This window comes from Chlorocebus sabaeus, chromosome 12, assembly GCF_047675955.1.
Source record: "Chlorocebus sabaeus isolate Y175 chromosome 12, mChlSab1.0.hap1, whole genome shotgun sequence".
NCBI lineage: Eukaryota > Metazoa > Chordata > Mammalia > Primates > Cercopithecidae > Chlorocebus > Chlorocebus sabaeus.
The window spans coordinates 13,813,396-13,837,831 of record NC_132915.1 but is presented as its reverse complement, the minus strand read 5'-3'; the positions used below and the strand labels follow the sequence as shown (position 1 = coordinate 13,837,831).

The window sequence follows — 24,436 nt, the reverse complement described above, 5'->3', positions numbered from 1 at the left end:
TGGGAATAAATGCTTTAATATTCGCACAACCGTATAAAGTGGGTATTACTGTTTTTATTTTACAGATGGGGAAACTGAAGCACAAAGGTCAACTATTTGCCCCAGGTCATACAGCTAGTAAGCAAACGAGGCAGGATTCAAACTTAGGGAGTTTGGTATCCATATTCTTAACCAGTATGTTATTCTGCCTGTCATAGAAGAACAGAAAATAAAGTTTTAAGAATGATTTTCTAGTCAGGTGCAGTGGCACACACCTGTAGTCCCAAGATACTCAAGAGGCTGAGGTGAAAAGTTATGTCCCGAGTGGCTGGGACTACAGATGCATGCCACCACACCCAGCTAATTTTTTTTTTTTTTTAATTTTTGTAAAGACAGGGTCTCACTCTGTTGCCCAAGCTGTTCTCGAATTCCTGGGCTCATACGATCCATCCACTTTGGCTTTCCAAAGTGCTGGGAATACAGGTGTAAGCCACCATGCTGGCCAAAACAATTTTTTAAAGAGATATATGCCGGGCACAGTAGCTCAAGCCTGTATCCCAGGACTTTGGGAAGCAGAGGCGGGCAGATAACTTGAGGTTAGGAGTTTGAGACCAGCCTGGCCAACATGGTGAAACACCGTCTCTACTAAAAATACAAAATATAGCCAGGCATGGTGGCAGTGCTTGTAATCCCAGCTGCTCAGGAGGCTGAGGCAGGAGAATCCCTTGAATCTGGGAGGTGGAAGTTGGGCTACATGGCAACATACTGTCTCTGCAAAAAATACAAAAATTAGCCTTGTGGCCGGGCGCGGTAGCTCACGCCTGTAATCCCAGCACTTTGGGAGGCCAAGGCAGGCAGATCACCTGAGGTTGGGAGTTTGAGACCAGTGCAACTAACATAGAGAAACCCCGTGTCTACTAAAAATACAAAAAATTAGCCTGGCATGGTGGCGCATGCCTGTAATTCGAGCTACTCGGGAGGCTGAGGCAGGAGAATCACTTGAACCCAGGAGGCAGAGCTGGCGGTAAGCTGAGATCATGCCATTGCACTCCAACCTGGGCAACAAGAACAAAACTCTGTCTCAAAAAAAAAACAAAACATTAGCCTTGCATGGTGGCCTGTGCTCCCAGCTACTCAGGAGGCTGAGGTGGAAGGACTGCTTGAGCCCTGGATGTCAAGGCTGCAGTGAGCCATGATCATGCCACTGCACTCCAACCTCAGTGACACAGGGAGACCCTGTCTCCAAAAAAAAAAAGAAAGAAAGAAAAAGAAACCCATTTGCTTTTTGCAATCTACTATTTCCCAAAATAATCTGATCATGGTACTTTTTTCAACAAAACTGTTAATATCTTTAGGATGTAATAATCTAGAGAACATAATCGAGGGCAAACTTAAATTTATTTTCCAACACGTGGAAAGAGGAACTTACTACCTACCTTACCGCCAAGCAATCGGTTTGATGGGCTTCCAATTTCAGCCACCTTAGAAGCATGACAGAAAAGTGCTTCCTATTACCAACTCCTATATATGTCCCAACATTCAAGCTTCCAATTACCAGTACTTCCTGTTCCACCAGTTTCTTATACTAATGAGGAAGGGTCTGCTCTACCTATGCAGAATTGCTACGTTTCAGAAAAAAAAAAAGAACTAAAAAAAAAAATGATTTAAAAAGTATTACATGTTTCTATGTCATTATTTATTTATTCATTTATGTTTAGAGACAGGGTCTCACTCTGACCCCAGGCTGGAGTGCAGTGGTGCAATCACAGCTCACTGCAGCCTTGAACTCCTGGGCTCAAGCAATCCTCCCACCTAGGTCACCAGAGTAGGTGGGACCACAGGCATGTGCCACCATGTCTGACTAGTTTTTTCATTTTTTGTAGAGACAGGGGTCTCATTTTGTTTCCCAGACTGGTCTCAATCTCCTGGGCTCAAAACAACCCTCCAGCCTCAGTCTCCCAAAGTGCTGTGATTACAGGCATGAGCCACTGTGCTGGCTGAGACTAGTACATTAATGTAACAAGATAGTTTCAAATCTCATATTTCAAGTAACGAGAAATTTCCGCTTGTTGAGTTTGCTGTAATAGGAAAGAAGAACATCCACAATTATCTGAAAATTCAGTGAAATACTCCTCCCGGCAGGGCGCAGTGGCTCACGCTTGTAATCCCAGCACTTTGGGAGGCCAAGGTGGGCGGATCACGAGGTCAGGATATCGAGAACACGGTGAAACCCCGTCTCTACTAAAAATACAAAAAATTAGCCGGGCGCGGTGGCGGGCGCCTGTAGTCCCAGCTACTCAGGAGGCTGAGGCAGGAGAATGACGTGAAACCGGGAGACGGAGCTTGCAGTGAGCCGAGGTCGAGATCGCGCCACTGCACTTCAGCCTGGGCTACAGAGCCAGACTCTGTCTCAAAACAAAACAAAACGAAACAAAAAAAAACTCCTCCCTTCAAACTATACAACTATGAGGCTGAATTTTCTTCACAAACTTCAACGAAAACAACATATTGCAACAAACTGAATACTGAAGCAGATATGAAAATCCAACTGTCTGTTATTAGATCAGATGTTTGCAAAAATGTAAAGGAATTCTACTCTTACTAAAATTTTTGTGTGTGTTGGCTGGGTACAGTGGCTCACACCTATAATCCCAGCACTCTGGTAGGCCAAGGCGGGCAGATCATGAGGTCAAGAGATGGAGACCATCCTGGCCAACATGGTGAAACCTCGTCTCTACTAAAAATACAAAAATTAGCTGGGCATGGTGGCGTGCACCTGTAGTCCCGGCTACTTGGGAGGCTGAGGCAGGAGAATCGCTTCAACCTGGGAGGCAGAGGCTGCAGTGAGCCGACATCATGCCATTGCACTCCAGCCTGGTGAGAGAGCAAGATTCCATCTCAAAAAAAAAAAAAAAAAAAAAAAAATGTATTAGAAAATATTTTTCATTAAAAGTGCTCTTTATATTAACATGTAATTGGGTTACCGTTAGTTTTGAATGAATAAATAGCTTAGATTTTTTCCAGTTTTAATTCTAACACACTAAATACCAATAGATATAACCCACATGAACAAAAGCTCTTTGAGGGATCTCACTTTAAAAGTGTAAAGAAGAAGTCCTGTGATCAAAAAGTTGGAGAACTTGAGAACTGCTCTAACAGAGGATAATACAAATGCCTTCTTTATAATATTACATGTAAAAAGGCTTTGAGGAAATATTTCTAGCTAGAGAAATAAGCTTAGAGCTTTAAAAAAAAAAAAAAGGAAATATACTTAAACCATATTTCCTTTTTAAGTAAAAAGCTATCTTTTCAAGTTTTCCTATTTTGAAAAATGGACAGAACGATGGAATCTGGGAGCCATGTTATCTCAGGAACAACTGAAGGACCATTCATTTGCTCACTAGATTGCAAACTCCATCCAAGCAAGCAGTAACTAGGTGTGTCTGTCCTCTACCATTCCCACAACATACAGTCTTCACACAATAAATAATTTCTGAATGAAAAGTGGGGAAATGTAAATCTGAACTCAATACATGTACATATAACACGCATACATGTACATACCTACATTCCTTAAACATTAATAAATAGGCTAATTTGTTAGGTTTTTTTTTTTAAAACCTATACTCCAAACACAAGAGATGAAGTATTTCTTTTCTTTCAAGAACTACTGACCCACAGAGGGAAAAAAACTCAGTAAAAGATAACTTAATTTTATTTCTCAAATAAGTTCATTTTCAGTCTCTAAATTGACAACCAGGTCCACAAAGTTCTATTTAATAAATATAACAAATTAAAATACACTTTAACCAAAGGAGAAAGGAGGAGGAGTCAAGAAGAGTATGAATTGTGAGGAGGAAGCAATAGGAAAGGGGAGGGTAGAAAGAACAAAGTGAGAGAGGCAAGTGGGATTCTATATATAAATCACTTTTTAAAAAACCTAAAATTCCAAAATGACTCTTAGAATTTACTTGCCCAAATAAATTTAGTCCTTAAAAGAGTTATCCATAATAATGTCTAAATATGTTAACACACACACCCCCAAAATATGTACATCTATTATGTATCAATAAAATAAATAAATAAATAAGTGATGTCTAAGTACCTGGCATTTCTTAAGCTCTCTCTTCAGCTGGAGAACTGTAACATGCTCTGGTCCTTCTTCCAGACTTGCAGTGCCTCCAATTCCTCGAAATGAGGTGACCACAGCCTTCCTGACCTCTTGGATCATGTTAAACCACTCCTGCAGTTTGTATTGCTGCTTTTGGTTTAGTCTGACAGTATCTTTTAAGTCAACCAGGAAGGTAAAGGCTTCTTCTACACAACATTGGTAACCCAGACATTCTCCCTGAAGCTGAGCTACTTGCTCCTCAAGAGAATGAATCCTATTTGTATCAGGACTCCCTTCTCGATGGATCTGGCTAGTTTGGCTGACATTAGCCTGCTGGCTTTGCAAAGCTTCTCGAAGCAATTTAATCTCAAATTCCATTTCATCTATACGGTCTGACTCGGGGCTGAAGTTTACAGTGGGTTTGTTTCTAATGTTCCGTGCTCTGTTGGCATATTTGAGAGAATTTAACGACTCATCAAAATTCGAGGAGGAGGGGCTGACACATGTGATCATGACAGTCTTAGCACTGCCTCCCAGAGAATCTTTCAGAAGCCGGGTAATTTTAGCATCCCTATATGGAATATGTGAACTCTTCCTGCGTGGGTCCCCCAGAGCGCTTATTACATTTCCTAACGCCAGCAATCCACTATTGATTTGAATGGATTCTTTGAACCGTTCACCAGTATTCCCCGTTTTGGTTACTCTTTCTGATCCTGCCAAATCCACAAAGTGGAACTTTGAGACAATATGCCGAGGTGAATACCATGATCCATCTTCAGCTGCCTCCACATTTTTATGAACTTGACAAATGCTGATTGTAAAAATTGCGTGTGATCTGCTGGAGTGCTCATTCATTTGGGTGGTACCTGTATGTCTGGCTGCATTCCCCGTCTCCAAAAGGCTCATCACTTCATCTGCACTCTCCACATGGCATTCCTTGGCCCCAACAATCACTTAAAATAGCAATGACATGTTGTTAAGCCAAGTTTTCATCAAAACCTAGTATAGTTAACAGTTACCATTTGCTAAACAGTCTGGCCAAGATAGTCTCTTTTTAAAAAAGTCAAATGCATTTCAAATAACAATAGTAACATCAGCAACATCATCAAATAATTTTAGATAATCTCCCAAAGAGACTATTTTAACAGACAGCACTCATTTTGATGTTTAAATTCTAAAAGCTATAATTTTTTGAAAAAACAATCTAGTTTGTCTTGAGTCATGAGTCACACTCAATTCCTTAAAATGAATGACAAAAGAAAACATTCTTCATTCCAGTCTTTTGATTTGTAAAGCCCAATAGATTAATCTTTTTTATTTTTTTCTTGAGACGGAGTCTCTGCCTGTCACCCAAGCTAGAGTGTAGTGGCACAATCTTGGCTCACTGCAACCTCCACCTCGGGTTCAAGTGGTTCTCCTGCCTTAGCCTCCCGAGTAGCTGGATTACAGGCGTGCACTACCACACCTGGCTAATTTTTTTTATATTTTTAGGAGAGACGGGGTTTCACCACATTGGCCAGGCTGGTCTTGAACTCCTGACCTCAGGTGATCCACCTGCCTTGGCCTCCCAAAGTGCTGGGATAACAGGTGTGAGCCACCGCACCCGGCCTAGGTTAATCTTTTATAAATTAATCGAATACATAATTCAAAAGAGTTAATCAGTAGATTAGAAGAATTAATTAGTATCAATTAAAAGGCATTAGTTGGCCAGGCGAGGTGGGTCAAGCCTGTAATCCCAGCACTTTGGGAGGCCGAGACGGGTGGATCACGAGGTCAGGAGATGGAGACCATCCTGGCTAACACGGGGAAACCCCGTCTCTACTAAAAAAATACAAAAGACTAGCCGGGCGTGGTGGCGGGTACCTGTAGTCCCAGCTACTTGGGAGGCTGAGGCAGGAGAATGGCGTAAACCCGGGAGGTGGAGCTTGCAGTGAGCTGAGATCCGGCCACCGCACTCCAGCCTGGGCGACAGAGCAAGATTCCGTCTCAAAAAAAAAAAAAAAAAAAAAGCATTAGTTTTTTTTTTTTTCAGCTTTATTAATAATCAAGCCATCCTTGGCTTTTAAGTTTTTTGGTATTGTGAGGTCATAATCAATGATGAGTAAAAAAATTCAATACAAATAAAGTTGGTTATTCGTTTTAAAAACAGGTATGGTTTATATAATATCAGAATGCAAGGTAGACAGATGAGATGGCAATTAAAACACTTTGAATACCATAATGTACTGTACTCAAAAAAGAAAAAAAGTTTTTATTTCAATCACAGAATGAACTAAAAATAACCTACATTTACTACCTGCGTTATTTGTTTATATCCAAAAATACTGCAAAGACAAGTAGGTGGACTTAGGAATTGAATCAGAGAAGGAAAGCTCCTGATTTCATGCTCAAATTATATTGCCATAATTCATCTTTACTCAGATACTGTCACATCACTATTTCTTTAAAAAATAATCATTTCACTTTCATTATTTCCATCATGACACTTTTTAAACAACCCAGTTCCTGTAAGTCATAGTAAAACTTTCATTAACTGTTTCATTAAATTTTTCCAATGTTAGGCTATAAGTGAGCACGACAGTTCTCAAACCCAGATGCAAACCACCTGGTAGCTTTATAGAAAAGAAAGTGCCAACACCCAGGCACCACCTCAGACCCATTAAATCAGAACCCCTGAGAAGTAGGACCCAGAAATCAGTATTTTTAAAAAGCTTCCCACATGTACTAATTGTGCAGCAACCAGCATGGACATTACTGCTTTACACGGAGACTCTAAAGAAATATGTCAAACAAATGCACTTTACTTGTGAGTGGGACATTATGTAAGACATACTGTAATTTAAGATCATTTGTAACATCCTTCCAAAATTTTTTCAACATTGGTATCAGATATGAAATATTTTCATCAAGTTTATCAAGAGTGATAGTGAAGTGTATATACTTCTGTCCTGCTTGATATTTTACAAAGAAGCATGTATTATTTTTGTAACTGTTTGATAAAAGATAAAAACAATCAATAATTGTATTCCATAAGGTAAAGGAGCTCAAAACATTAGTCTGAATTATATCCAGAAGAGAGAAACTGTACTGAATTATCTAATAAGACCATAAGCTACCATATATAGTTTCTTCTCAAAAAACAAAAACAGGTCTGGCGCGGTGGCTCACGCCTATAATCCCAGCACTTTGGGAGGCCGAGGCGGGCAGATCACGAGGTCAGGAGTTTCAGACCAGCCTGACAAACATGGTGAAATCCGTCTCTACTAAAAATACAAAAATTAGCCAGGCATGGTGGCACGCACCTGTAATCCCAGCTACTTGGGAGGCTGAGGCAGGAGAATGGCGTGAACCCGGGAGGCAGAGCTTGCAGTGAGCCAAGATCATGCCACTGCACTCCAGCCTGGCTCACAGAGGTGAGACCCTGTCTCCAAAAAAAAAAAAAGAAGTCACTGCAATATTATTAATAATAGTTAAAACCTGGAAACAGCCTAAATGTCCAACAATGGAATATTAAGTAACTATAAACACATTCATAAGATAAATTACCATATAACGATGAAGAGTCATAAGTATGAAAAATATTTAATCATATGTGAAAATGTTCACAATATAAATATTAGGTGAAATATAAAATGCAAAACTGTGTGTAGGGTTGCAAGTATATATATTTTAAAAATTATATGTACATAGAAAAATAATTCTGGAAGGAAACACACCAAAAAGAGAAGTTGGTATTTCTAGGCTCTAGGATTAAAAATAATCTTTAACTTTCTTCCTTATACTTTCCTGTTTTCAAAATACTCTATGATGAACATGTTAGCTTTTGAACTGGAAAAGCAGAAATTGTTATTCTTCAAAATATTTGCAGTTTGACCCTCCCATTCTAACCTTCTCCCATTTCCAACAAATGAATATTGGTTAACGGAATTAACAGGCTACTAACGCAGAAAGTCAGACCTTGAGGAACACAGCAAGAAAAACAGGTAAATGTCAATATGAAAAAACAAAAATATAAACTCTTAACTTTAAAAAAAGAGGAAGAATTACGTGTGCTGGGACAAAAATCAAAGAAAAGAAAGGCAAGTTCTGGGTCAACTTTGATAAATGCTTAAAGCAAAAGCCATCCCCAATCTCAGGGTAGAGTTGAGAGGAAAAAAGATATAAAAACAAATTTAGCCTATATCACAGTCTCACCTGAAGTCGGTCTAGAGGGGAACAATGATAGGAAATCAATATCTTGCATTACAAATTAATAACTTCACCTTACCAACCAGTCTGAACTACTTTTCCATCTGAGTAATTTAAGAGAGATTAATAGGCTGGGAACAGTGGCTCACACCTGTAATCCCAGCACTTTGGGAGGCCGAGGCGGGCGGATCACGAGGTCAGGAGTTTCAGACCAGCCTGACAAACATGGTGAAATCCGTCTCTACTAAAAATACAAAAATTAGCCAGGCATGGTGGCACGCGCCTGTAATCCCAGCTACTCGAGAGGCTGAGGCAGCAGAATCACTTGAACCCAGGAGGCAGAGGTTGCAGTGAGCCAAGATCGCACCACTACATTCTAGCCTGGGTGACCCGGGTGATGGAGCGAGATGCCATCTCAAAAAAAAAAAAAAAAGAGATTAATAATCAATAAAGCTGTTCAAGTTAAAAGTAAAACTAAATTCATTTTGCTTCTGTATGTTTTTAAAGATTCCTTGGAATATATCCAGAAACTGAATTAAAGCATGTCTGTTTGCTAATGAAGGCAACTGATTAAGCGGGCTACTTTACCGGTATTTCCTTTCTCATCTTCTCGGATGTGAAGATCCTTCATGGATGTCTCCAATTCTAGAAGATCTCTTAGGTCTTCCTTGTACACTTCTATATAAGATACTTTCACATTAAAGTCAATGCTAGGATGTTCAGAGATGCTTTGAAATATTTCTTGAATAGCTCGAGGAATGATACCCTTTTGGCCCTCCACAACCGAAGCTGAAAATTTAGAAAAAGAAAGCACATCTGGAACTTAAAACAAAAGAAAAGCGACAACCCCAATTTTATAGTTAATTTATTTTATTACATTTCTCTCTATTATAACTTTATTTTTTTTTTGAGACAGAGTCTTGCTCTGTTGCCCAGGCTGGAGTGTCGTGGTGCAATCTCAGCTCACTGTAACCTCCGCCTATCGAATTCAGGTGATTCTCCTGCCTCAGCCTCCTGAGTGGCTGGGATTACAGATGCCCACCACCAGGCTATTATAACTTTTTTAAACCGCAACTATAAAATTCACAAGTAAAAGTTTTCACATGTATCCCCTTACCAAGAATTCATTCAAGCATTCATTGAACAAGTATTTATTTAGTATCTACTATGTGCCAGGCACTATTCTAGGACTCTGCAATCCACCAATAAACAAAACAGGGAGGAAAGAAACCCCTTCCCTGGTGAGATTCTGCTGACAAAAGACTGACAATAGCAAAAAAGAATAAGTGATAAGTGAATTATATGGCATATTAAAAAGTATTAATTGTACCTGGAGGAAAAAAATACAGCAGGGTAAGGGGACTAGAAGTGTAACTACCAGCCAGGAGATGCTTGCAACTTTAAACAGGAAGGTCATGGTGGGCATCATTCAGAAGGTGACATCTGAGAAAAGACTTGAAACAGGCCGAGCGTGGTGGCTCATGCCTGTAATCCCAGACTTTGGGAGGCTGAGGCAGGCAGATCACTTGAGCCCAGGAGTTCAAGACCAGCTTGGGCAACGTAGTGAAACCCTGTCTCTACTAAAAATACAAAAATTAGCTAGCTAGGTGTGGTGGCTCATGCCTGTAATCCCAACTATTTGGGTGGCTAAGGCACGAGAATCACTTGAAGCTGGGAGGTGGAGATTGCAGTGAGCTAAGACAGCGCTACTGCACTCCAGCTTGGGCGACAGAGGGAAACTGTCTCAAAAAAAAAAAAAAAAAAAAAAAAATTTAATAAGAAAATATATTTGAAAAGTCCCAGGAATGAAACAGACATTAAGTGGCACAGGCGAATTTCAAAGCACGTAGATGTGGTAGAAATGTACATTTTAATATAAATGATAAAACTATATGGAGTGGCATTTTATTCCATAAATAGGCCATACTGTGGTGGCTCACACCTGTAATCCTAGCACATGGGGAGGCCAAGGTCGGTGGATCGCTTGAGCTAAGAAGTTTGAGACCAGCCTGGGCAACATGGCAAGATCCCTTCTCTACAAAAAATACAAAAAAATTTCGTGTTGCATGCCTATGGTCTCAGCTGCTTGGGAGGCTAAGAAGGGAGGATTACTTGAGGTTGGGAGCCAGAGGTTGCAGTGAGTCAGGAGACAGAGCCTGGGTGACAGAGCAAGACCCTTTCTCAAAATAAATAAATAAATAAACAAACAAACAAACAAACTTTATCTTTCCCAATTCACTGTTCATTAAATACTAGATCCAGAGAGGTGGCCCTTGGCTCATAAAACATCATTCTACACAAAGGGCTTCCCTTGCCTAAAGCCACTCCACCTCTCGGATATTCACTACTACTAGTAGGAGCCATGTTATAAAAACGTTGGTGTTTTTGGCCATGCACAGTGGCTCACGCCTGTAATCCCAGCTCTCTGGGAGGCCGAGGCAGGTGGATCACGAGGTCAGGAGATCGAGACCATCCTGGCTAACACGGTGAAACCCCATCTCTACTAAAAATACAAAAAATTAGCCAGGTGTGGTGGCGGGCACCTGTAGTCCCAGGCTGAGGCAGGAGAATCGTGTGAACCCGGGAGGCGGAGCTTGCAGTGAGCCGACATCATGCCACTGCACTCCAGCTTGGGCGACAGAGTGAGACTCTGTCTCAAAAAAACAAAAAAAGTTGGTGCTTTTAGATGACATATAATTTCTAAAGCAGAAAATAGCTGTAAAAAGCAGGAAACTGACCCTAGGTAAGACCAATCTATTTCACAGTCTTTTGCACTAAAATATCTTTCTCTTTAGATCATTTATTATGGTCTGGGTGGAATCCCAATCACTGGAGCACAATTCATTTATGTTGGCAAGATTTTTTTTTTTTTTTTTTGGTGAGACAGAGTCTCACTCTGTTGCCCAGGCTGGAGTGCGGTGGTGCGATCTCGGCTCACTGCAACCTCCGCCTCCCAGGTTCAAGTGATTCTCCTGCCTCAGCCTCCCAAGTAGCTGGGACTACAGCCGTGTGCCACCATGCCCAGCTAATTTTTTGTGTTTTCAGTTGAGATGGGGTTTCACCGTGTTAGCCAGGATGGTCTCGATCTCCTCACCTCACAATCTGCCCGCCTCGGCCTCCCAAACTGCTGGGATTATAGGGATGAGCCACCACGCCCGGCCAAGAATGCTTTTCTTAAAAAATTCCTATATTTCTTTACACGTCACCAAGTGTATCTGTTCTGAGATTTCTGGATGGGGTGAAAAGGTGCAAGGAGCTTGAGAGTAGAAAGGGATAATGGGAAAAGACGGAGAAGCAAGCCAAAGTTGATCGTGACAGAGAATGTGTGCACAAGGAGGTGCAGAAAGGCCAGTTATGCCCAGGCCTAGACTCTCAGTTCAAGAATGAGAAAGGGAACATCTCTACACCTCTTCTCCTCCAACACTATCTAAGCCCACAGCTTCTACAACCCAGAACACAGACCAGTACAGTAACATTATGAGTAAACACGTATTTCTGTTCCCCCTTGCTTCAAAAAGGAGTTAAAGCAGGTTTACAAATAGGCGTAGGAGGGGCTCAAACAGATACTTCTACATCAGTGTTCATAGTAACATTATTTACAGGAGCTACAATGGGGAAGCAAACCAAACGTCCATCAAAAGAAGAATGGATAAATAAAACATAGTATATATATACAATGGAATGTTCTTGGAAAAAGGAATGACGTTCTGATAGGTGGCATAACATGCTAAGTGAGAGAAGCTAGACACAGGAGGAAAAATACTGTATGATTCCACTTCTTTTTTCTTTTCTTTTTCTTTTTTTTTTTTTTTTTTTTTTTGAGACAGGGTTTCACTGTGTCACCCAAGCTGGAGTGTAGTGGCACAATCATGGCTCACTGCGGCCTTAACCTCCTGGGCTCAGGTGATCTTCCCACCTAAGCCTCTGAAGTAGCTGGGACTACAGGCATGTGCCACCACATCCAGCTAATTTTTTGTTGTTTTTTGTAGTGACAAGCTCTCACTATGTTGCCCAGGCTGGAGTGCAGTGGCGCGATCTCAGCTCACTGCAACCTCCACTTCCTGGGTTCAAGCAATTCTCCTGCCTCAGCCTCCTGAGTAGCTGGGACTACAGGCACCCACCACCACACCCAGCTAATTTTTGTATTTTTAGAAGAGATGGGGTTTCACCATGTTGGCCAGGACGGTCTCGATTTTCTGACCTCATGATCCACCTGCCTTAGCCTCCCAAAGTGCTGAGATTACAGGCGTGAGCCACCGCGCCTGGCCCACTTTTATGCATTTTGTTTTGTTTTGTGAGACAGAGTCTTGCTCTGTTGCCCATACGGGAGTGCAGTGGCGCAATCTCAGCTCACTGCAACCTCTGCCTCCCAGGTTCAAGTGATTCTCCTGCCTCAGCCTCCAGTAGCTGGGATTACAGGTGCACACCACCACGCCTAACTAATTTTTTTGTATTTTTAGTAGAGATGGGGTTTCATCATGTTGCCCAGGTTGATCTCAAACTCCTGAGCTCAGATGATCCTCCCAAAGTGATGGGATTACAGACGTGAGCCACCACACCCGACCTCCACTTATATGAAATATCTAGAATAGGCAAATTAAAAGAGACAGAAAGTAAATCAGGGATTATCAGAGAATGCCGGGAGAGCTATTGCTTAATGGGTACATAGCTACTGTTTGGGTGATGAAAATTTTGAAAATACTGGTTATTACTGCATTAACAATTAGTATATTTGATGCTGCAGAACTCTACACTTGAAAGTAGCTAAAATGATAAGTTTGGTTATCTTTATATTTATATTTACATGTACTTTATCACAATTGTAAAGATAGTAAAAAAAAAAAGTGTATAAAATTTAAAATAAGTGGAGGGAAAAACTGAGACTTTAAAAGTTTCTGTAGGCTAATTTAGAAAACCGCCCGTCATTTTTAGCATTGTTCCATGGAAAATGTATTCCAAGCAACAAACAGTTGACTTACAAATGAAACTTAAAAACAACTTGCTTCCAAGTTGAAGATTACCAAAATTTAGGTTTTTGGCAACAATCATGCTGAAAATCTAAGTTTCCATCAACTTCAATGGCTGCCTTTCCCCTCATTTAAGAGGCAAGACTGCCATCATGTGGTAAGTAAAGTAAGTAATGGGTTTTCTTCTAATACAGTACAAATGAAGATTCCCTTTTAAGAGCTTGTAGGAACTAGCCTGTAGGAAATATCTAAACCTTTCAAACTGTAGCATAGATAAGCAATCTTGATTATCCAGAACAAATAATTGACCAGAAATAGTTCAGTTATTCCCCACATCAATAGATAACAAAGCACAATTTAAAAGACGTATCAAAAAGCTTAATTTCAAATATTTATAATAAAGCTCCAATATGTATTTTGATAACTTAAATATAAAATTTGCAATGTTAGTCTTATATTCCTGAAATAAACCATTTCCAAGAGAAAACCTGCAAAGTTTTATAACTCAACAACTATCATTTAGCTATTATATGGTATTTAAAGAGTACACAAAAGTTTTTGGAAAAGGCTATACCTTGTAAAGGTAATTCCAAAGTTCTGAAAAGCAGGAAAATGAATATTAGCTAAATAAGCATCATATTTAAAAATAAAGTCAGGCATGGTGGTTCACGCCTGTAATCCCAGCACTTTGGGAGACTAAGGCAGGGCAGATCACTTGATCTCAGATGTTAGAGACCAGCCTGGACAACATGGCAAAACCCTGTCTCTGCAAAAATAAAAAATAAAAAATTAGTCGGGAGTGGTGATATACCCCTGTAGTCCCAGATACTCAGGAGGCTGAGGTGGAAGAATTTCTTGAAGCCTCAACCAGAAGGTTGAGGCTGCATTTAGCTGTGATTGTGCCACTGCACTCCAGCCAGGGCAACAGAGCAAGGCTCTGTCTCAAAGCAAAATCAAAAACAAAAAAAAAAAAGTGAGACCCCATCTCTACAAAAAAGTTTTAAAAATAAAGTAAAATACATTTTAAAATAAGAGAGTTTCATTCTGCCCTAGTGCCCGGCATGGTAACCTAGATACTGCAGATGCTCAATAAATATTCACTGGGGGATGGGGGGGACGGGGCAGGGAAGCATTATTTGCATGGTCAGTAACCAAAAAGCAGATAACTGACCCAGAATTGGTGCCCTACAGAGACATTCTGGGAAACAGAAAATCCTCATTAATACACCAAAAAATAAATCCAACTTTTTTGGAGACAGAGTCTTGGTCTGTTGCCCAGACTGGAGTGCAGTGGCATGATCTTGGCTCACCGTAGCCTCCGCCTCCCAGGTTCAAGCGAATTCTCTGCTTCAGCCTCCCGAGTAGCTAGGATTAGAGGCATGTGCCACGACGCCCAGCTAATTTTTGTATTTGTAGTAGAGACAGGGTTTCGCCATGTTGACCAGGCTGGTCTCAAACTCCTGGCCTCAAGTGATCTGCCTGCCTCGGCCTCCCAAAGTGCTGGGATTACAGGTGTGAGCCACCGCGCCGGGACTGAAATGATATTTTACATTGTTAAATGCAAAAAGAAAGTTACAGAATCACAGGCATAATATCTCATTAAACAAACAAAAACCAAAATAACTACATAAGTGAGAAATATGCATCAAACTTATTTCTTTGGGGTGAGAGGAGTTGTCACTTGTTTAATTTCTTATGCATCGCTTGCAGTCCTTCTTATAATAAATATTTCTTTAATTTAAAAATAGTAGAAAGAAAATACCATCCAAAATGTTCTTAATAGTGGTCTACTTCTTCTGATAGAGAGAATTTTAGAGCAATTAAACTATGTTAGAATAGATAACTTTAATAACTTTTTCCCTTACAAAATTAAAATAGCACTCATGGTCTCCTAATAAAAAAAAAAGTATAGCTATAATTAAGTCACCAGCTTCTGAACATGTATAACTCCTATTGGTATAAAGCATATAATGGGTCATTAGGATTATAAAACATTTGCCAATCAAAAAAAAACAAAAATCCCTACAATCCTAAAGAAAAGCCACAATTTATACTAGAAAAACTGAATTATTTTTTATTGTAAGACCCTGAAACAATCTAGTATCTGTGATCTCCTAATCCTGCAGAATATACAGATTTTTTCTTTTAGTTGGGGAATATTGGCCTCTTGAAGTTCCTCCATTTTAATCTTTGGAATAAAGATTTCCTTAAACTACACAACCACTCTCTGAGCCACTACCCATCCATGCATGTAATGAGAGAAGTTTCTTTTTTAATTTTTTTGTTTTGTTTTGTTTCAGCTCGTATCTGAACAGCTAGAGAAAGAAGTTTCTGAAAGCCATGTATTTTACATTTGTGAAATATGAAAATAGAAAAATACTGAGAGCCACTATTCATACAGAGAATACTAACTAAAACTTTAGACAATGATGCATATGTGCACTATTCAGAAGTTTGTTTTTAGTAGAAAACTATCAATACAGTAAACAATCTTAACAGAGGACTTGGCTGTCAGTTCCCCCACTCTATTACCAGACACTTAACTAAAATGATTTCCAAGGTTCCCTCCAGCTCTACATGAGATCCTATGATTCTATATTTTCCAAACTATAATTACAAGCAGGAGAAATTATGTCCCAAAGTATTCAGAATTTAAAAAAGAAATCTGGCTAGAATATGAAAAAAAGATACTCTACATAGTAAATTTTTCCTACGGTCCCTAAGTCCTGACTGTGGGACTCTTAATATTTACAACTGGCTTGTTAAAGAACGCAAAATCTGATGTTAACTCATTTATCTCTATTTTAAATTCTGTTCAAAATAACAAGGGCTGACCACTGAAAATTATCTTAAACTTCTTTCCTTAAGCAAATATAATCCTAAGTTAGATTGCTTAATGAAACTTCAATATTTAAAAACAAACCTTTCAAAGATGATGATCTTATGATCACATTTGATTACATTATTCATTCCTTCACTATTCAATTAATATGCTAAGCACCTACCACGTATCAGGTATTGGTCATGTTTTAGCTTCTTTCTAGCATCACAAATAAAAGTCAGAGAGTATGAGAATCTTACCAATATGGCCTCCTCCAATGGTGTATGTCTTCCCAGATCCAGTTTGTCCATAGGCAAAAACAGTTGCATTATAGCCCTCAATGAGTGACAACACTAGGGGCTTTATACATGTATTATAAACTTCATCTTGAGTGGAATTTTTGCCAAAAACAAAATCAAAAGTGAAGACTCTGTCTCTCCCAATGATAACTTGCTGGCTGTTTGGAATAACTCTCACACAAACTTGATGATTATGAAGAACTTCTTTGCAAAGCAGAGGTCTAATTCTTACAGCAACTTTTACTGGTATTTCTTCCATGGCAACTTAGATTTTACTAGATTTTCTACTTAATGTTCAGTATCTAGTGTGAGAAACTTCCATCTTATGTAAGATCTGGATTCCTGTGTATCAAAAATAAAAAACAAATTTTAATTACTGATTCCTTTTATCCCAATAAACTAACCATCTTCTAAAGCAAAGTCAGTTAGAACAGGTTTTGTTTCAACACAACACAGTTACAAAAATCAAACCTGTCTTGTAAAATACATTGTAAATTTGTAGACAAAATAGTACGTCTTGGGTTTGCTTCAACATAATCTAGAGTATGGGGTCCATGAGTTAATAAATGACGAAGCTAAGTGGTAAGTACATGGGATTTCATTGTGCCTTTATTTCTACAGTAATAATATTTCCCAGTTCATTAATCTAAATATTAAATAGCCAGGGAGTTAGAAAATTAAGGCGAGGAGATAATTAAGGAAGGAACTGTACACATGTTTTTTTGTTTGTTTTTTGAGATGGAGTCTCGCTCTGTCGTCTAGGGTGGAAGGCAGTGGTGTGATCTCCGCTCTCTATAACCTCTGCCTTCCAGGTTCAAGTGATTCTCCTGCCTCAGGCCTCTTGAGTAGCTGGGATTACAGGTGCCCACTACTACATCCGGCTAATTTTTGTATTTTTAGTAGAGACAGGGTTTCACCATATTGGCTAGGCTGGTCTCAAACTCCGAACCTCAAGTGACCTACCCGCCTCGGCCTCCCAAAGTGCTGGGATTACAGGCATGAGCCATCGCGCCCAGCCTGTACATGTGTTAAAAACAAACATTAGTACCAGATTTTATAGCTATGCATTGAAAAATAGCATTTCCTCTTTGCCACAATTATTAGAAATAAATTCATGAAAATAGTTCTAAGAATTTCATAAGTCAATATAAATTTAAAACTAAATTTTTATTCAAAAATAATCAAAACTAACAGAAAAACTGCTTTTTCTGCTTCTAAATATTATGCTGTACTTATTTCTGAAGATCTCTGCTAGAATTAATACATTAAAAATTAAATTGTTGGCTGTAGTTTCCCGGCTAAAAATATATATAAATAAATAATTGATAACCACATTTACAATGAACACTCTGGCTTTTTTTTTTTTTGAGACAGAGTCTTGCTCTGTCGCCCAGGCTGAAGTACAGTGGCGCGATCTCGGCTTGCTGCAAGCTCCGCCTCCCGGGTTCACGCCCTTCTCCTGCCTCAGCCTCCCAAGTAGCTGGGACTACAGGCGCCTGCCACCATGCCCAGCTAATTTTTTGTATTTTTAGTAGAGATGGCGTTTCACCCTGTTAGCCAGGATGGTCTTGATCTCCTGACCTCGTGATCCGCCCGCCTCAGCCTTCCAAAGTGCTGGGATTACAGGCGTGAGCCATCGTGCCCAGCCTAACACTTAAAAATACATTCAAAAAACAATTCCATTTACAATAGCATCAAAAAGAATAAAATATTTAGAAATAAATTTAACAAAAGATGTGTAAAACATATACTCCGAAAACTATAAAATACTGTTAGAAGAAAGCACAAGATGTACATAAATGAAAAAAATCTCATGTTTATGAATTGAAAGATATATTAATATGTCAGTATTCCCCAAATTGATCTACAGACTCAATGCAATACCTATCAAAATCTCAGCTGACTTATTTGCAGAAATTGACAAGTTGATCCTGAAATCACAGAACTCAAGAGACACAGAATAACCAAAACGATATTGGAAAAAGAACAAAGTAAGAGGACTCACACTTTCCTAATTTCAAAACCAAGCAACAGTCATCATGATAGTGTAGTACTGGCATAAGGATAGACACATAGATCAACAGAATAGAATTGAGAATCCAGAAATAAACCCTCACATTTATGGGCAATTGATTTTCAACAAAGGTGTGACGACAATTCAACTGAAGTCTAAGAATAGTCTTTTCAACAAATGGCTATGGGACAATGGATAAAATAATGAAGTTGGACTCCCTACCTCACATCATATACAAAAGTTAACCAAAAATGGACCATAGACCTAAACATAAGAACTAAAACTACAAAACTCTTAAAAGACAGGAGTAACTCTTCATGACCTTGAATTTGGCAATAATTTCTCAGATATGACACCAAAAGCAGTAAAATTAAAAATACCAATTTGAACATTACACATTGTATACAGGTACTGAAAAATCACACTGTACCCCATAAACATGTACAATGATTGTGTCAATCAAAAATAATAAAAGCAAAAAAATAAAGATGAAGTATAGATTAAAAAATAAGACCCAGCCTGGGCAACAAAGTGAGACATCATATCTACAAAGAAATTTTTTTTTCAATCAGCTCAGCATGACAATGCACACCTGCGGTCCCAGCTACTTCGGAAGCTAAGGCGGGAGGTTGGCTTGAACCCAGCAGCCAGAGGTTACAGTAAGCTATATTTGCGCCACTGCGCTATAACCTGGACAACAGAGCAAGAACTTGTCTGAGAGAGAGAGAGAGAGAGAACAAGAGAAATGTTGGGGGTGGGGGAGGGAGAGAAAGGAGGGAGGGAAGGAAAAACTGGACATCGAAATTAAAAACTTTGTGCTTCAAAGGAAACTACCAAGAAAGTGAAAAGACGGCTGGGCACAGTGGCTTATGCCTGTAATCCCTTGGGCACTTGGGGAGGCCGAGGTGGGTGGATCACGAGGTCAGGAGATGAGACCATTCTGGCTAACAAGGTGAAATCCCATCTCTACTAAAAATACAAAAAAATTAGCCAGGCGTGTTGGCGGGCACCTGTAGTCCCAGCTACCCGGGAGCCTGAAGCAGGAGAATAGCATGAACCCTGGAGGTGGAGCTTGCAGTGAGCCGAGATTGCGCCACTGCACTCCAGCCTGGGCGAGGGAGCAAGACTCCGCCTCAAAAAAAAAAAAAGTGAAAAGACAACTCACTGAATGGGAGAAAATATTTGCAAGGCATGAATCTAACAAGGAACTTGCAACTACAATATATAAATAACTACTACAACTCAAAAAGTTTTTAAAAAATTTTAAAAACAGGCAAAGCATCTGAAAAGGCACTTCCTCAAAGAAGATATACAAATGAATAATGAGCACATGAAAAGATGCTCAACATCATTAGCTATCAGGAAAATGCAATCAAAACCACAGTGAGAGTCCAGGTGCGCAGTGGCTCACGCCTGTAATCCCAGAATTTTAGGAGACTGAGGTGGGAGGATCACCTGAGGTCAGGAGTTCAAGACCAGCCTGGACAACATGGTGAAACCCCATCTCTACCTAAAATACAAAAATTAGCCAGGCACAGTGGCTCAAGCCTGTAATCCCAGCACTCTGGGAGGCCAACGTGGGAGGATCACCTGAGGTCAGGAGTTCGACACCAGCCTGAACAACACGGTGAAACTCTGTCTCTACTAAAAAATACAAAAATTAGACGGGCATGGTGATGGGCGCCCATAATCCTAGCTACTCAGGAAGCTGAGGCAGGAGAATCGCTTGAACCCAGGAGGCAGAGGTTACAGTGAGCTGAGATCAAACCACTGCACTCCAGCCTGGGCGATACACCAAGACTGTCTCAAACAAACAAACAAACAACCACCACAATGAGATACCAATCCACATCCACTCGCACTGTTACAATAACAAAGACAGACCATAAGTGTTAGCAGGGTGTAAAGAAATTAGAACCCTCATACACTACTGGTGGGAAGGTAAAATGGTACAGCCACTTTGGAAAACAGATTGACATTTCCGCAAAAAGTTAAACATACAGTTATCACTTGACCCAGCTCCCAAGAGAAATGAAAACACTGTGTTTGCATAAAAACTTATATACAAATGTTCAGTTTTGGAAGGATAAAGCTTATACTAAATTTAACGAGTAATCTATGACAATGTTTAAGTGCAGATGATGAAAAGTAATGAGTTTGAGGTGAGGCTAGGTTCTTTGGAGAAGCTGCTGAGTCTTGAAGATTACCATTAAGTAACAGAGACAACTAGACTGAAATAACATTTTATTAATAACACTAATAACAGTGAATTGATAATATTAATATTCACTACCCTTGGAAAAAAAAAACCGTGGCCCAGCACAGTGGTTCACATCTGTAATCCCAGCACTTTGGGAGGCCAGGGTGGGTGGATCACTTGAGCCCACCAGCCTGGCCAACATGGAGAAACCCTGTCTCTACAAAAAATCAATAAATTAGGCAGGCATGGTGGCGCACGCGCCTGTAGTCTCAGCTACTCAGGAGGTTGAAGCGAGAGGGTCCCTTGATCCCAAAAGGGTCGCGACCCTGTCAAAAACAAAACAAAATAAAACAAAACTCGCCGGGCGCGGTGGCTCAAGCCTGTAATCCCAGCACTTTGGGAGGCCGAGATGGGCGGATCACGAGGTCAGGAGATCGAGACCATCCTGGCTAACACGATGAAACCCCGTCTCTACTAAAAAAATACAAAAAACTAGCCGGGCGAGGTGGCGGGCGCCTGTAGTCCCAGCTACTCGGGAGGCTGAGGCGGGAGAATGGCGTAAACCCGGGAGGCGGAGCTTGCAGTGAGCTGAGATCCGGCCACTGCACTCCAGCCTGGGCGAGAGCGCGAGACCCCGTCTCAAAAAACAAAAACAAAAAAAAAAAAACTCTGCAATGGTACTCTGCATTTGTAATTCTGTGAGTAGATGGCATGAAGAGGATCACAACAAAAAAAAATTAACATCACTCTTCTAAAAGTCCCCTGAGAGTAAAAAAATATCAGGTCCCTTGGGCTGTAAAACCCCAAAAGAGAGTCAACAAACTATCTTTAATGGCTGAAACAAAGAGATACACCTAACCTTAGAAGTTTTAAAATCATTCTAATGAATTTTACCCTGGAAAAAAAAAAAAATGCTCATGTGTTTGATAAATCCTTTCTTGGATCTTAAAGAACTCTATAATCATTTGGTACTGGAAACTTTTCCAGTTGCAGGAATGCTGAGTTAATTCTTCCAAATGTCTCTGAAAACCAACATTTGAAGTCACCATACAGATTAGTTTATTTCTTTGTATGCCATCAAATTAAAGCAAAACTCATGGACGATGCTGAGCCAAACCTAACTGCTTCCAATGAAGTTGCTAATAAAAAATGCCAAATTGGGATATTTTCGTTTCTTGGGTTTTTGTTTTGTTTTTGAGACAAGGTCTGGCTCTGTCACCCAGGCTGGAGCACAGCGGCACCATCTCGGCTCACTGCAACCTCAGCCTCCTGGTTCAAGCGATTCTCGTGCCTCAGCCTCCAAAGTAGCTGGGATTACAGGTACCACGCCAGGCTAATTCTTGTATTTTTAGTAGAAACGGGGTTTCACCATGTTGCCCAGGCTGGTCTCGACCTCCTGGCTGAAGAGATCCACCCGCCTCAGCCTCCCAAGGTACTGGGATTACAGATATGAGCCACCATGCCCAGCCTCATTTCTTGGGGTTTTTAATGGTAATATCTATAAACAATTTGGTTATAAAGGCAACTGAAACTTATTCTAAGCATTAAAAAAAAATAATAACGGGGCCAGGCACGGTGGCTCATGCCTGTAATCCCAGCACTTTGGGAGGCCAAGGCAGGTGGATCACTTCAGCCCACGAGTTACAGACCAGCCTGGGCAACAGGGTGAAACTCTGTCTCTACTAAAAATACAAGAATGAGCCAGGCAGTGGTGACGCACCTGTAGTCTCAGCTACTTGGGAGGCTGAGGTTGGAGGATCGCTTGAGCCCGGAAGGTTGAGGCTGCAATATGCCACTGCACTCTAGCCTGAGTAACAGAGCGAGACCCTGTCTCAAAACAAAACAAACAATAATAAGGGTCCACAAACATAGGGCTTGTAAAACATCAATATACAAGAAACAAAGTTTTTACACAATCCATAGCACTTATACTTCTTCAGATTCTGATCAATTATAGTCATCAGAAACATACGTATTATGTCACCAATAAATGACAAAAAAGGCGAAATCTGATTGGCTGGTCGTATTTAAGTATACTCAATGGGTTTTTGAAATCTGAGGAAAGGCAAGAGAAATATTTAATCCCTCATGTCATGTCACTGGTCAGGAATGAGTGTCTCCAAAAACCGCTGCCATCCCGTCCCCTTGATTTCCCAGAAAGCAGTGGTTGTCTGAAATGTGTGGTTTGTTAATCATTTTCATAAGAAACTTCCCAGTAGATGGATAGTAAAACGCATGAGGAGCTCAGAAAAGGCCCCAAATGCGTAAAGACAAAGGAGTAAAGAAGGGCAAACAACAAAGATTTTCAACACTGTAGACGGCTGTGTTACTTAAAAGGTGTTTCAAAGAAAGAATCGGGGAGCTTTGCTCTTTACAGCACCTGCCTCCGAGGGAGGGCGCTCTCGGGCTTGAATGCGCCGAAGTTTCAACCTCTACAGTGGGAAAAAGACGCCTGCGACAAAACAAAGCGCTCGGTGATGGTGGCCCTCGCGTCGCACCTCACGCCGTGCGGCTACACGAGACGAACACGGGGTGCGCTCCGAGGGGCCGAGTCCCGCATTGGGGTCGATCCCCGTTCCCCGGGCCCCGCTCCTCAGGGCTGAGCCAGCTTCCTCCGGAAGGGGCGCTCTGCCTCCAGTCGCTCGCCGGGCTCCCATTCCTGACCCCAGACCCCTCGGGCGCCCCCATAGGCCTCGCTGGCGCCCCTACCGCCCACCCTCTGGCTCCCACCCCGCGGCGGCCCAGACCCCAAGCCGGCGCCTACTAGTCCCAACGGCGGGCTGGGAGCGCGGGCGCGGCGGGCTCCTGGAGGGCGGGTGCCACGGAAGGGAGGGCGCCCCACTTCCCCGCACCGCCCGGCCAGGCCCGCCGCGCACTGACCGGCTCGGGACAGCCCAGGGCCCTGGCGGCGAGCGCTGGACTCCTCAGCTTCGCTCTGCCACCCCGCGCCGCGCCGCCGCCGCCCGCGTCTTTTGTTGTCGCGGGTTCTCCTGGCAACCGGCGAAGCCCGCCTCCCGCCGCGTCTTCCCCGGGTCGCGGCGTCCTGGCCCCGCCCCCGAACCTGGCCACGCCCCCAAGCCCGTGCGCAAGAGTCCTGCGTCCCCAGGAAGTCTGCAAAAGGCCAGCTCCCGGGTTTCCCTGCAAACCCGAATTGTGTCCCACTAACGCGCTGGGACCGGTCTGTGAGGCCTGAGCGCAAGCATCTTTCCACGGGTTCGTGAAATGAATGAGAACGATTCCACACTGTGTTTCAATACCTTAGCTACCAATTCAGTTTATTTTTATTGAGTAAAACTTGCATAACATAAACCATCTTAAAACTCACAATTCAGTGGCGTTTAATGCGTTCACAGTGCATCAAACTATCACCTCTGTATATAGTTCAGAAACATTTTCATAACCCCAAAAGAAAATCTCCAAACCAGTTAGCAGTCATTCCTTCCAGTTCCCCTCTCCCCACAACCCCAGCCAGCCACTAATCTACTTTCTGACTCTATGATAGATTTACCTATTCTGCGCATTTCATTATTGATGGAAGCATTCAGTATATGACCTTTTGTGTCTAGCTTCTTTTGCTTAGTGTTTTTTTTTTTTTTTTTTTTTTTTTGAGACGGAGTCTTGCTCTGTAGCCCGGACTGGAGTGCAGTGGCCGGATCTCAGCTCACTGCAAACTCCGCCTCCCGGGTTCAAGCCATTCTCCTGCCTCAGCCTCCGCAGTAGCTGGGACTACAGGCGCCCGCCACCTCGCCCGGCCAGTTTTTTGTATTTTTAGTAGAGACGGGGTTTCACCGTGTTAGCCAGGATGGTCTCGATCTCCTGACCTCGTGATCCACCCGTCTCGGCCTCCCTAAGTGCTG

The 24,436-nt window shown here is 41.4% G+C and overlaps 1 protein-coding gene across 6 annotated transcripts in view; it reads right to left on the bottom strand.

Moving 5' to 3' along the window:
• KIF27 (kinesin family member 27) overlaps positions 1-23,612 on the bottom strand; it is an 85,679-nt gene extending 62,067 nt beyond the window's left edge. For 3 of the 6 annotated variants that reach the window (XR_012094740.1, XM_007969606.3, XM_073021491.1), the window contains exons 1-4: positions 23,460-23,612; positions 16,327-16,707; positions 8,867-9,067; positions 4,085-5,043 (exon numbers count right to left, since the gene is read on the bottom strand). Coding sequence is in view for 5 of the 6 variants with exons in the window: in XM_007969606.3 (XP_007967797.1) it covers positions 4,085-5,043; positions 8,867-9,067; positions 16,327-16,624 (1,458 nt within the window). In the remaining variant the exon portion in view is untranslated. The other 3 variants (XM_037998559.2, XM_007969605.3, XM_073021492.1) reach the window with 3 other exon arrangements.
• Between the last annotated feature and the right edge of the window lie 824 nt (positions 23,613-24,436).